The following is a 15,193-nucleotide window of genomic DNA, read 5'->3' on the forward strand; positions in this document are numbered from 1 at the left end:
CCGAGGGAGGGGTCAAACACATAATCAATCATGAGTCTTTGCATGTCCAGAAGAGAACTAAGTCCAGCCCATCTTGAATTCCTTTCTTAACCCCCGCTAATTTCCCTTGACCATTAGTAGTTCAGATTTTTGTAGGGATCTTAAACTTCCAATAAATCTTTATGCTCATTTGAACTACCTGAATCTCCTGATTTCTCTGACGCTTGACATCGATACAAGTGCAGAAAATCCACTTCTGGATACTCAGAATTAACTTGTAAGCTAGTAAACAACTAAGGGTTTTTTCATTAAGATTAGTTTTGAATGATGCCAAGCTTTAGATTTTGCCTATGTCTAATTCCCAAACTTGTGTTGCATTTATAGCAGGCTTGTATGCAATGCAAAATTCACTAATTCTAAGTTCTCATTTCTCCATTTTCCTTCTAAACAGTAGTATTTCTATTTCCAAAGTATAAACCAGAAGCCAATCTAAATTGTTTGAGATTTCCATGTTTAATTATAATTCACTGGAAGAAACTGTATCTATGAACAAAGGTTTACTTACAACTTATTTTAATTTGCATCGATCAGGAAATGTCACCAAATGTAGATAACCTTTTAACCAAGTAGTATACACTATCATACATTTCTTTTGCCAATGACATTCATATCTGACTTACTGACAATTAAATATTTTGCTGAACCATTTAATTCCCCTTAATTATAGTTCCAATATCAGTGATTCTAGGAGCTATTTTCTAAGAAATTGGGGAAATGCTCCATTTTCTTTTCCTTTTTTGTGCCTTTTTGAGTCTGTGTTTAGTCCTGGTGACTTCCTAGACAGCTCCTTCCAATTCAACAGAATTGGAAAAAATCTGTAAATGTTAATATATCTCTATACTGATTTGCATAATGTTTATTCCTATCACCACTGCAAACTCCAAAATTACCAAAGATTAATATATTGTTCATGGGGTTAAAAAGCTATCATTCAAATACCAAGAATGCTCTACCCTGAAGAATGATAATTTATCATTAAATCATAATAAGTGCTATGTTACTATTGTTGAGCTTTGTGTGATACTGTTGATGTAAGCTCGCATTTAGTGACAAGAGAGCAGAGGTGGGTTTCACCAGGTTCTGACCAGTTCTGGAGAACCAGTAGTGGAAATTTTGAGTAGTTCGGAGAACCGGTAGTAAAAATTCTGACTGGTCCCGCCCCGATCTATTCTCTGCCTCCCAAGTCTCAGCTGATCAGGAGGAAATGGGGATTTTGCAGTAATCTTCCCCTGGATTGGGGAGGGAATGGAGATTTTGCAGTATCCTTCCCCTGCCATGCCCACCAAGCCATGCCATGCCCACCAAGCCACACCCACAGAACTGGTAGTAAAATTTTTTGAAACCCATCACTACAAGAGAGGGTTCATTTTGCAATGCTGTTTTCAAAATGCCAAGACCCGCATATGACAATAATTACAACTGATCATTGTTAGCCTAGTTAATATAAACATCACTACTTGACACCATTTCAAATTGTAATAGTAAGAAATGGTGCATTGCTTTGGCTTTGATTCCATAAGAATGCTTTCAAGTTTTTCAGAAAGTGATAAACTTTTCCTACTGCACAGTCCAAAGGACTTTTTTAAAAACTCAAACCAAGTTCCTGCATTCTCGAATATGTAAACTTTTTAAAGGAATGTTTTATCAAACAATCATATAAAGGAAAAAAATATATATTTTGCCCAGTAGCATTTATTTTAGATCATACTTATAGAATATTTTTAAATGCCACAGATTAAGTGAAAGCTGGTTAAAAATGCAGAAGTCCTTCAAGGATATAGACAATTTTTTTTCTTTTTTTGAGCTCTAACTTTTTAATATCTCCAAAAATTTGCAGTAAATCCAGAAGAATTATAACTGTACTCAAGTGCATCAACTCTGGGCAGATATGCTGATATCATTTTCATAAACAGTGAAAATACTCTCATGGCAGTTTTACCCAATACTAAAAAAAATGCTCCTCATATCTATATTCTATGGAAGAGTAAATAATGGGAGCAGTTTTTCTATGGAAAGTAAAGACAACTAGCTTAATTTGATCTTACTGACAAATCATTATTCAGAGCTTCGTTTTTTGTAACCTTGGTTACAAGGTTGGTTTAATTGGTTATTTAAAGTAGTCCCCCTTAGTATTTTTGTTAATAGAAAAAGCCTAAAAACTAATACAAGGTTATAATGGACTGCAGATTATTTTTTAAAAGTTCTTTGATTGCTTTTGCCATTACTTGTTAATGGTGTTACTTAAATTTATCATTCTGGTGTTATGTGCATGCCATCAGGAGTAATTCCTGAAAAACATGTAGTTTAGTCTGATTCAGAAATGGGAGAAAATATGAGACTCTAGGATGGCTTCACTACAACAGTTAACTACAACAGTTAACATCTACTCTTTCTTGTGCCTTATGGTTTTTTATATTTTATATATTTAAATGACGATAGTTTTATATATTTATTGTTTTAATTAATTGTTATACACCACCCAGAATCACTTTTTGTGAGACGGGCAGCCATATACTGCTTTTATTCAGCCACAGTAGCTATGCTATTTTATGGATTACAAACTGAGTGTGAAAAGCAGAGTAGCTGTAAATGAATGGAGTTTAGGATTAAATAGATAAAATATACCAATAATCAATATAAGCACATTCAACATGAAAGCTAGTACATGCATTGCCAATCGTGAATGAAAAGCTAAACAGGGATAAGATATATGGGCAATAATGGAATATATGAAATAGTGTAAATAGTATCATGCAACATTAGCAATTTATAAAAGAGCTAAAGAATTGAATTGTTCTATGGTCTCACTGATTTATTATTATAGTCATTAGCAGCTTTTCCAAAAACGAAATTCATCCATTTAGTAGAAGGGCGTTCTTTGAATACCTAATTTCTTTTAGTCAAGTTATCTGCATGCAGTTCAAATAATTTATAAACAGGAACTGTTATATTTTCTTTGCATAACAAGGAATATTGATAAATGGCTAGACTTTTTCATTTTCTACTGGATTTCAAAGCATGATCAGTTAATTCTCGCCAAATTAACTCCATGAAAGAAGATATCTGGAATTCAGTATAAAAGAGTTAGTTATCAAGTGCAAACAATGTTTATTTCTTAGTTTAAAAAATGTGTTTTTAAGCACTTGTCCAAATTACCAACTGTACATAACGCGAGTTCCTTTGAAAATAATAAATTTGACCTTTACAAGCTTTTATTTTGTTTCATTTAAATTTATTGCTAATAAGCAAATCAAGCTACTTCTTCTAATTACATATCTTGATTAATTTAATCAGATTCATTGTATAATTACAACTAATTGTAAAGTAATTTAATTTTAAAAAATCAAGTGCCAGTTTAATTAAGTTTGGTTGCTGTATTTTTCTTTAATTGAAGAAACTCATAAAAGTACCAAGGGAAATAAAGTATGATTAAAACATAATGTATATTTAGCAGTATTCTGAACAATCTTTGTAAGAATTCAATATATTTCCAAAAAAACTAAAAAATCTAAAATATGATCCTGGCTTGGGAAAGTAATGAAAATGTCACTTTTTTCAAACTGTACCCTGACTTAGTCAGGAAAACGTAGATTAAAACACATCTACAAACTTGAAAATATGGTAAATAGATAGCAAACAGTGAAGATTAAGAACATACCTCCTCATACAGTCCAGTGCTCGAATAAAGAAATCTTTGTGCAATTGATGCTCATCTCTTAAAATTGAACATTGTTCCAGTGTGACTGACATTGATGTCCTATCTTTGGCACTTTTACAGCAGGTAAACCGTATACCATTTAACTTGCGGCAAATCTATAGTGCAAAAAGAAGATATAATTTCTTTTCTTTCATCTTATAATTTTATACTTCTATACCCTTTTACAGTCTATTGTTAGGTGCTGTTTTTTGGCCATAATAAAGTTTTTGTTGGATTGTTTATAATGCACAAAAAAACCAAGTAACTATATGCATTTTAATTACAGACATATTGCATTATCTAGCACGGGGTCCCCAACCCCATCTGTGGCCTGGTAGTAAGCCACAGCCTCTTTGGAACCAGGGTGCGGAAGTGGTAGGTGAGCGTGTGTGCACGTGAAGCACCATTTGTGAAAATGGCATGTGCACGTGTGCAAAACCATACCCTCTCCCACCCACCACTGCTGCCTCAAACAAGTTGGAAAGGTTGGGGAACCCTGATCTAGCATATGAAACCATATAGAGAAATCAATACATCACATATCTCAAAAATATTTTCAGCTTTGTTCTTTTGAAAACAAAAATATAGTTTATTCATTAAATAATACTTTTACAATAATTGTCCACAATCAAGCAAGTGTATAATAATAATAACAACTTTATTGTCATTGTACATGTATACACAGTATACCCATACAACGAAATTCACTTAACACCCAAAGACCAGGTCCAACACACTAACAATCCCCAAACACACTCCCATCCACCACAATTCCCCACCCCTAAACCACCCAAACATCCGCACAACAGACCAAGTAATGCTGTCCAACAGCTCACTGATGGTGGCCCTTTAGTTCATTGTTGAGTGCAATTATAGCTCTGTGTATAGAAATTTGATAAATATATAAATAAAATAAATAAAAATCAATTTCCATTAATATATAGAATGTATATCAATTAGGCTGAATTATCAAAATGTGCAGACAAGACACCAGTGATAAAAAGAAATATTTTGACTTTGAGTTGATAAGTCAATTCAAGATGTAGTCTCACAGGAAATTCATTTGAATTTCTATATCCATTCTTCCCCTGTTCTATGGTTATAGAGAAATGTTTAATTAAATGCCAACAAGTCATGATAGGGGAGCCATTTGACATGGGAGTCAAGGTGGCCTGATATGTAGACATTAAATAATACAATTTAACTTAACAGTGCTTAACAATTTAACTTATGCTTTAAGTGGGGTAGGTGGCACCTGTTTTCATATGCTATTTATTTTTATTATGAATGGGCCTTACATAAGCTAGAAGTCATAATTTTTGGATAATTAAAGACGGGATTGCCTGATTTCCTTTGAAATTTTGGTTCTGGACTTCATGTAAATAAATGGAAAATTGAAGACAGTTCACAAAAATGGAACCAATGACTGCGGCAGAATGAATTATTGAGTAGTTGAGCTTTTTTTAATTCCTCTTCGGACATGGATAGGATTTGAAAGTGGCCTCAAGTGCTCTAGACAATTGCTCCCCATGAGGAGACTGCAAGATACTGATTTCTGGTGGGTTTAGAACTCTGGAAGATGAGAGAATAGCTATCTAGGCAAATTACAGTTGGCATGCCTTTGAAAGGAAACTAAGTTTGCATATGTTTGGAAATTGTTTGTTAACTGTTTTTCAACTATTGTGGACTTTTGGATTGACAAGTCTAAAACCACCATTGAATTTCCTTCAATCCTTAGTGAACGAAATTTTAAATACAAGTTTAAGAACTTCAAAACCGTTTTTAAAAAGAAACAGGTAAAGGGAGATGAGAACTTGGATTTTGGAAAATTCCAAAATCGACTAAGGTTCCAGATTGATTTGAAATTAAGTTTTTGGAATTAATTATAAGAATCTTTCCAGTGGAAAAACACTTTTTGTTTTTAATTCTTTTAGAATTAAAATGTGGGGGATTTGAAGACTGAACACTACAGACAACTAGAAGGAATTAAATCACAATTAAAGAAGAATATTTATATTTGATTTCCTAATACAGAATGAATCAAAATATTTTAACACGGGACATACTGTATTGAAGGATTAAAAAAAAAAAAAATGGACCCAGGAATGAATTTTAAGAATATCTGCCTCTCTAGATAAACTGTGTTATGGAAGAAGAACAAGTTTTACCAGACAAGACTGAAATTAATCTTAAATGGATTTTAAAATGACAAGCTCAAAGAATGATACTGAAAAAGATGCCACTACAGTTTTGTACTATATATAAAAGAAATCAAGTGATGTCTTGAAAGTAAAACTACTCTTACTTTCATTAAAAGAGATACTCAAATAATAAGCCAAGACAGTAAACTGGTTAATTTTCCTATATAGGATTTACAAAAGACACATTAAAACTTTTAAGAATTTTGTGAGAACAAAGAGAAAATGAGAAGAAATAAGTTCTAGGTCATTATTTAAAGGGGCTAAAATGAAAATTATTAAAAGTGAAGGGAGGGAATATAAAATTCGTTTATTTGAACAAGGTAAAAATAGATATATTGTTAAATCTAAGAAACCTTAATGGGCTTTTTGTGATCAGGACCAAAATGTTACATTTTGAGGATTTGTTTATAGATAAGAGACAGGATATGGGAAGAAGCAGTTCTTTCTTGTATTTTAAGAAAACAAGGTGGAAGATGCCTTTTAGGAAAAAATCCCCATCAACAAGATATACCCATGGAAGTATTTAGTGCCCGTTTATAATTAAAAACATTTATGATATTGGACCTGACCTGTGAAGGCAAGTTGTTCAAACTAGATGCTATACAGAAAAGACCCAATATCTTAAATCCACCAACCTAGTTTCTTCTGGTGTTAAAATATATGTAGATTACAGCAAGTAGCAAGAAAGTAAATATAGCAAGCAGCAGTCTTTCATTATGCTTAGAAACCATTTTGGATAGTATTTTAGATCTTAATGATAAGTATAAATAGCTTTACCATAAACTCAATTTTCTGTTTGGATTTACAGCAATTTAAAGGAATATAAAACCGAGATAATCTGACACAAACTATGCAGACTATTTCATTTTGCTTTCAAAATAGCTAAACAGCAAAACAGCTGCGAGAGCAATCTAAGAAGAAATTCCAGGAATTTCTCAAACCTGATAATCTGCATTGTCAATGCAGAACTGGAATGAGATGAATCTCAATTAGCCACTATCTGGTCTATCACAGGCTATTTCTCTTATTTGCGCTTTTTCACTGTGTAAAAGTTCTTTATCTTTGGACACATATTTTATAGCTAAAAGTCACAGGTGAATACTATTTGAAACACTTAATAGATCTTTGTAATTAATTTTCATCCATCCACAATATTGGTAATTGTTTTTCCAATAAGAGTGAAATGTTTTTCACTTGCCAGAATTATCTCATATTAATTAAATAATTTTCAAATATTTACTATGTAAAGTATAAAAATTTGTAACAATGCATAATAACAGGACATCTTCAATAGCAAATTGAGACCGCCTTCTGCCTCCGATAGTTTCCCATCAACCAGTACGCTCCCACAGAGAGAGTCTCCTCAGGGTGCCGTCGGTTAGACAGTGTTGACTGGTGACCCCCAGGGGGAGAGCCTTCTCTGTGGGGGCACCTGCCCTCTGGAACGAGCTGCCCCGGAGATTCGTCGGATTCCCGACCTTCTTACCTTTCGCCGCACCCTTAAAACACTATTATTCCATTAAGCAGGTTTGGCCTAAAAAAGTATTTTAATGGGTTATTTTATTTTAGATTATTGGCCAAACTATTTAATAATCTTAAATTGTTTTTAACTTTTATATTGTTGGTTTTTTATCTTGGCTGTACACTGCTCTGAGTCCTTCGGGAGAAAGGCGGTATAAAAATTTAATAAATAATAAATAAATAAATAAATAAATAAATAAATAAATGTCCAAAGAAAATTAAACAACTCTGTGGTTGTTTAAAATTGCCATGTGAGGCCATTTACTTCATTCCCATCTGGTTTGTTTTCTTGTCGTTTAATTGGTTTTATTGCAATTTATATCTTTTGATTGTTGTGACCTGTTCAGAGTTGCTGGAATTCGGGCAGAATATAAGTTTGATAATAATGATTACAATAATCTAGAAATAATGTGGATAGTATATTTACAAAAGTAATATTGTAATATATATATTTCTAATTTGTATTGTATCATATTTGTAAATAGTGTATTTACAAAGGGCATGGAATAGTGATAAAGTGAAAGAACAATAGCATCTTTTCCTTTTCTATTTAATTGCCCAAAATATGCTCTGGAGGATCTCTCTAACCTAGTGTCTCTCAACCTTGGCTGGGGGATTCTGGGAGTTGAAGTCCACCCATCTTCAAGCTTCCAAGGTTGAGAAACACTGCTCTAACCCAAAAGGAATTTTTAGGGTATGCAGATTGTTGAAGATAATGAATCAAGTTCAATTCACTAGATCCCACATAATAGTATTAATATTTTGTGAAACTTGTTCCAAGAATCTATTTTAGATAAAAGAATATTAAAACTTAAGTCTCAAAATTAATTTTGAAATGAAGCCTTATCTAAATTAACATTCAGGAGAATGAAATGTATGAAATGTTGTTTCACATAATTATTGTCACTTTTAGGGCCTGAAATAAAATATGACATACTGTGACATACTGAGCAGAATATAAAACTACGTAATGTTTAATCTTTTGCTCACTTTCTCTTCATCCATATGTAGGAGCAAATGCCTCATAAGACATGTTTAGCTTGTTAACTCTGTTTTCAGTGTTATGCACAATTCAAATAAAAGTTGAGTCCATCACTGTGATCAAGTTTCACAAAATATTTTCACTGCCTCATAAGTATCTAATAAGAAAGAAAAATAGAATAAAATAAAATGTCATCATAAACTGATTCCACTCATGTAATTCCTGCATGCAAAAATGCCATAAATCCTTCAGGGTTATTTTTCAAATCAATAATCCAGATAATTATCAGGGATGAAATGCTCCCGGTTCGGAACGGATCGCCCAATCCAGTAGTGATGGTGGCGGGTGGTTCGGAGAACCAGTAGCAAAAATCCCTGCCCCCCCATGCACAGCTGAGCCGCACGATCTTCAGAAGCTGTTTTTTTAACTTTTAAAAGCATTTTTTCTACAACCTCTTCGGCCAAAAAAATTCTTTTAAAAGTAAAAAAAAAAAAGCCTCTGACGATCGCGCGGCTCAGCTGGGATCGTCAGAGGCTTTTAAAAGCATTTTTTTTTGCAGCTGAAGAGGTTGTAGAAAAAAAAATGCTTTAAAAAGCCTCTGGCGATCCCAGCTGAGTTGCCTGATCGTCAGAGGCTTTTAAGAGCATTTTTTTCTGCAACCTCTTCGGCCGAAGAGGTTATAGAAAAAAAAAATGCTTTTAAAAGCCTTAGCTTTTAAAAGTAAAGAAAAAAATAAGTTGGCCACCCAGTCACATTACCCTATCCACCACTAAGCCACGCCCACAGAACCGGTAGTAACAAATTTTACACTTCACCACTGATAATTATGCTATATTTAGTATAATGTCAATGTTAATATACGCCACAAATAATAAATTAAAAACAAAACATAGGCACACACAGGGCTAAAAACATTGGTGAGAAGGAAAACAGGAGCAACATTAAAAACTATTCATCCAACAGTCACTCAGAGAAAGTTAAAAAAAAAGAAAAAGATAAAGTAGTCCCTGTGGATTTTACTCCGTTAGTTGTTGCCAGCTATAGGGACGGTGCTCATCTCCATTTCAAGTCCATTGAGCCGGTGCTGCCTGAAGAAATTTCCGCTGCCAAGAGGCCAGCATGACATCACAGAACACTTGTTATCTTCCCACCAAATTGGTTCCTATTTATCTACTTGCATTTTGCATGCTTTCGAATTGCTAAATTGGCAGGAGTTGTGGTGAGAATGGGAGCTCATCCTGTCACGTGGAGTTTGGGTCTTAAACCGGGGCTGCTGGTTTTCCAGCCGTAAAGCCTAGCAATTTAACTTTATCCAGAGAAGAACTGGGTAAATTGTTTTAAAAAGGTATGTAATAAAGGTATTCATGGGCACCTCACACATTTCAAAAGGCAGAACATTCCAGGGTGCAAGAATACTTTGAAAAGTCACTCAATGGTGACAAAAAAATGATGCTCTGTGATTTAAAGGGCCTTATCAATGGTCTCTGTATTGAAGACATCTATAATGGTGAAGGCATTTCATCAGGTATTTTGTTCCCCAAATTATTTCAGTCCTTCCACATTATAAGCAAAGCCATACATGTGTTTCAGTAGCTAATTGGTATTCAATCTTTAGTGCTTCAACAGCAGTGTGTAACATGTACATGGGAACATGCACTGACTGTCACATTCTGAACTTCTGCCGCTTCCAGATTAAGTATTCTGCAGTAAGCAAAGTATGATGTTGCCATTACATGGATAATAGTAGGTATCTCCATCAGAAAATTCAGCTAGATTCCAAATTAGATTAACTGATTGATCAAAAGTCCCTGAATGTCATTGTCATATTAATGCTTTATTATTATTAATTACTAATGTATAGCTATCAAGAGACTTGGATCTAATATGTTCAGTAATTTGGTTGTATTATAATTCAAAAGAATATATTTCAAATACATTAAATAATAAGCTTATAAAAAAACTAAATTAAATGACTTGCCCCTGGAAGAGCATTATTTCATTCAGCCAGTTCGCTTGCTAAAGACATGTAGGCAGCAAAGATCATTACATGTTTTTATTTTTATATGCGCCTTTTTAAGAATTATAATTCCACAGGATTTCCACAATTCAGTGATTCGAAAAGGTGTATTCATTGGGAAATGATTGTTCACATATTAGATGGCAGATTCCATAAACTAAGTGACAGTTGTTTCCGTACAAGATATTTTTCATGTCTTTTTATCTGTTTTTAATAAAGTACAGTTTATAGTGCCTCTCCCTATGGGTTGCATCTTTCTGATCTTTTTTCTGTTCTGTTGCCAAACTCTTTGTTCTTCAGCATCTGTTTGGTTCAGTTATAACCGCTTTGAAGTTCTAATTTTAATTCAGAAAAGCTCAGTCAAAATTCTGTAATGAATTGAACCTAATTTTTAAAAATAGAAGCACAAACTTGAAAGCCTCGGCAATTCTTTTGTAGTGCCATCTCATATACAGTAGTATATGAGATGGCATATCTACACTTGAGCAATATCTACACTTGAGTAGGTAATCACCCTATATCTGAAAGAAATGGTACATGCAACAAATAACAGAACATGATACTTGCACTCAATTACAGATTAAAAAACTCAGAACAGAATTATAGACAGCCTGCCAAACTCATCATCAAAGCATCAGAAGATCTCAGGTCTTCACAAACAGAATGAGTTTTTTTACACATTATAATGGCTAATTGACAAAATACTTGTAAAGTGTTACCCGTGTAATGGCATTTGCATAACCATCATTTCTTCCCAACCACTTTCCTCATAACCTTTTCAAATCCTATGTTAGTTTAATGCTTCAGATATCTGATGAAGTGAGCTACTCCTTATGACAGCTTATGCTTTTCGTAAAATTTTAATTGGAAGGTGTACACCAGATTCCTCCTCAGTTTTGGCTATCATAGACTAATAAGGCTGTCTTTGTATAATGCATACACTGTTTAACTCAGAATACCTATATGTACACCGTGTTTGGGTTCCTAGTGGACTGACAGTCTTTTTGCAATTCCATCATGGCATATCTGTTTGATATCTGAGCTGATTTATATCCAGTTAAACTGGGGTTATATGAGACATCTGCAAAACTAGTTTGAGTGCTGTAATTTTATAAATCTTGTAAATGAATGTAAATGGATGGAATTTAAAATTTTTAAATTTAAATTTCTCTATTTATGCTTGCTTTCTCCACAAGCTGTACCACTAGATCTTTCAACAGGAAGGGAATCTTGAAGAAAACAAAAACTCTCTCTGTTTCTTTTAATGTTTCTTAAATCGTGGTCTGATGATTTTAGTGATTGAAATCAAAATTATTTGCCAGCCTATGTTGAAAATAATGCAATAATAAAATCCCATCGAGCAATCATGAGATGCACTAGCAGAAAGAAATAACTCAATTTTAATTGTTAATGCAGTAAATATCTATGAATATAATCAATACAAGCAAAACCTCTATTGGGGTCCTTCACAACTTGGGGAAGGCATCTTGAAAGAAAACAGTTTAACAACCATTGCCCTATAAGAACAGTGTGATTATTTTGCATACAGCCAGATCATGAATGTAATGATTGATTCAACACAATATAAGAATGCCTATGTACTTTCTCACTAGCTTGATGAGTGGGTTTGAGAACTTAATTTTTGTCACTGGAATAGCTCAGGAGACAGCAGCACTTACCATTTTTTTTTCTTAGAATTTAATATTTAGCAATATTAAATAATTGTGGATTCTCCGCTAACTTTTGAGTAACGATGGTGGCAGTATGGAAGGCACCACTTGAGAAGCACTGCTTCAGCCTATGTGCATGTACCTTAGACACTGTTTTGGCTTTTAAATAAGCCAGTTTTCTATGAATGACCTTAATTTGTTTTAGCCATTGCAGTTCAGTTCATTTAAGATGAAATGAACAAGTTTCAACTAGAGTTTAAAGAACACAAAACTTTACATGATATCAGAGTTTATACTTCATTCTCAAAGGATAGGTTAAAGGATATGCTCAAAGAAAAAAGAAGCAAAGGTCAGAAAAAAGCCCCAAACTTTCATTTTAATTAGTAAAAATTAAACACAGTTAACATAATTACTCCCCATTTATTTAATCTTTATTTCACACTGAAACAATTTGATGACAACTTTGAGAAAGCTTAGAGTGGGCAAGGGTTTCAGGATCTGCAGAAGATCCTGGGATATTAGAATAGAATAGAATAGAATAGAATAGAATAGAATAGAATAGAATAGAATAGAATAGAATAGAATAGAATAGAATAGAATAGAATAGAATAGAATAGAAGAGTTGGAAGGGATCTTGGAGGTCTTCTAGTCCAACCCCCTGTTTAGGCAGGAAACCCTGTACCACTTCAGACAAATGGTTATCCAATATTCTTATGTACACTTTTGGCTTTCTAACTTCTAGGTATTTGAAGAACTGTAATATGTTTAGTAACATAATTTATCCCAAATGATATACAGTAGATAAAACTTTCATTCCAATAATTTCAAAGAAAAATATTTTAAATAAAGTTACATTTAGCTGAAAATCTCAGGCAAGAATAAATCAATATGGATTTATGGCTAAATTCTGTTTAAGATACCTCCAAAACTTTAACTTTCAACATGCATGGAGAAAGGGATGAGGCTCACCCTTTTAAGTTATGTTAAATTATCTATGTACAATATAGCTCTCTGCTGTTGAGAAGCTTTTGCACTGCTCTAGCAACTTTCTTGATTACAATGAATGCTCCTTCATTTGTTTTCCTGGTGTCATGTTCTGAATAATAGACTGTGAAATCCTCAGACTGGAAAAAGCCATTGTCGTACCAGTGTAGTTCATTGATACACTGATCATCTCTCGTTTGACAATATCTAATTTACCCTGACTCATTCCTCTGACAATCCATGTGGCTATCTGATGTATTTCTGTACAACACAGACATTTGCTTACGTCACTGGTTGCCTCAGCAACTGGGATTCCTGTTGTCCTATTGTTGGGCTCCCTGTCTGACATGTTTGAGACTCTTTCCATAGAATTTTTTGCTGAGTAGGTCGCCAGGTCTTTCTCCAAGACATGGCCTGCTGGGTAATCTCCGTATTATCTGGAGCAAACTGAAAATTTCTTTCAATTATTTAGGTCAGGAAGTTATAGTATTAAAGCTTGCCGGAAACTAGCTCTTTTTTTTCCCAAAGAAAGATGGGAAAGATGGTTTTCTTTCACCATCAAGTCCATGGTGAGTTTTACATGTATATGTATATGTATATGTATATGTATATGTATATGTATATGTATATGTATATGTATATGTATGTATGTATATGTATGTATGTATGTATGTATGTATGTATAAAGCTAGCTGTTACAACACAATGTGCAAATTATTGTCTGAATTCAGCTGCTTCCCTTGACATGAGGCAGTGTTAAATGGAAGCTGTGTACCACTGATCAATTAAGCTGAAGATGTATTAGCAAGAGCATCATTACAGCACTGATGGTTACTACTGTGACTCCCACTTCTCACAACTGTCACTGTTCCAACATAAGTACACTGAAGCAGTTCATGAAAAGAAAGAATGTAAGTGGCGCCAAGATACATATATTAGTATTCTGTTTTCTCCAGTCTTTAATTTTCCATCTTGACAGATGCATTCTGAAAATAAATGTAGCCATTTATGGAGAAAATAATCTAGCTACTATAGATATTTTACTGTTATTAACAAAATAAATAAAGCAGTAGCTATCTGTTATTAGGAAATTAACCAACAATATTACAATAGTCCACGAGCTATTTAATATCTATCTTATCAAGGAAAAAATAAAAACAACTTAGAAGAAATATAATTAACTTACTGATAGGTAATTTGTGGAGTCCCAATCAGACAACACAATCTACATTCTTAATTACCTAATAAGAATACATATCAGTGTATGTGCATTGATGTCAGGTTAATGGAAATAAATAACAAATCAAGCAGTTGATGTCAGATTAATGGAATAAGAATAAGACCCATAGGATGCTGCATTATCAGTGCACAACTGCAGGGTCTGTATCCCCTATCTATACAAAAATAGCAGATAAAGAAAGCAAACACTTTTTTGTGCTGAGTTCAATATAATGGCCAGTGAGGCTCGGGCAGAAGACCAGTGAGTGAATGCAAGCTTCCTCCCGTATTTTCCAGGACCATCAAGCTGCATCTCAGTTCTACGTTCTATCCTGAAATACTTTTAAATCCATTATTCAGCAATTATGATAGTATCTGGGCGTGCTATGTAATCAGCCCATTATTTTACAGAATGTATCAAGAACCACAGAGAGTAAAAAACAAACGAAAAATAAATAAGTACATTATGCCTGAATAAGTTCTTCTATCATTTATTTTTGTGTCTTAGTAGATCAGACAGCAAAAGTATATCAATATAGTTTGGCCACAGGAATTGTGCCTGTAAAGAAGCCAAATTATTTTCAAGAACTATTTTCTTAGTATATCTTACCAATGAAAATGAAATCTAAGCCCAACACTCCCTGATTTCACCCCTAGTGTCAATCTTCTCTGTTATATCTTCTGTCTTTCTCAACTGCAGATGAGATGAAAATGCAAATAGGATATTTATGAAATGGCTACAGAATCATTTCAATTTCTTTCCTAACTTCAAACCAAACCTCCAGCCAAAACCTAAAGCAGTTAATCCCGGTAGAAAAAGTAATTTAAAGTCTATGATTCATTATATACAGAGAATGATTCCAA

At 33.6% G+C, this 15,193-nt stretch overlaps 1 protein-coding gene across 4 annotated transcripts in view; it reads right to left on the bottom strand.

Annotated features, from left to right (window-relative positions):
• INPP4B (inositol polyphosphate-4-phosphatase type II B) overlaps window positions 1–15,193 on the bottom strand; it is a 129,928-nt gene that overhangs the window by 10,069 nt on the left and 104,666 nt on the right. For all 4 annotated transcript variants that reach the window (XM_070949099.1, XM_070949098.1, XM_070949100.1 and 1 more), the window contains one exon: window positions 3,698–3,852. In XM_070949099.1, the coding sequence (XP_070805200.1) occupies window positions 3,698–3,852 (155 nt within the window). The remainder of the gene's footprint in view (window positions 1–3,697; window positions 3,853–15,193) is intronic.

The sequence above is a fragment of the Pituophis catenifer genome, unplaced genomic scaffold (assembly GCF_029215685.1).
Source record: "Pituophis catenifer annectens isolate HBS135680 unplaced genomic scaffold, rPitCat1.0.hap2 SCAF_8, whole genome shotgun sequence".
Taxonomy (NCBI): domain Eukaryota; kingdom Metazoa; phylum Chordata; class Lepidosauria; order Squamata; family Colubridae; genus Pituophis; species Pituophis catenifer.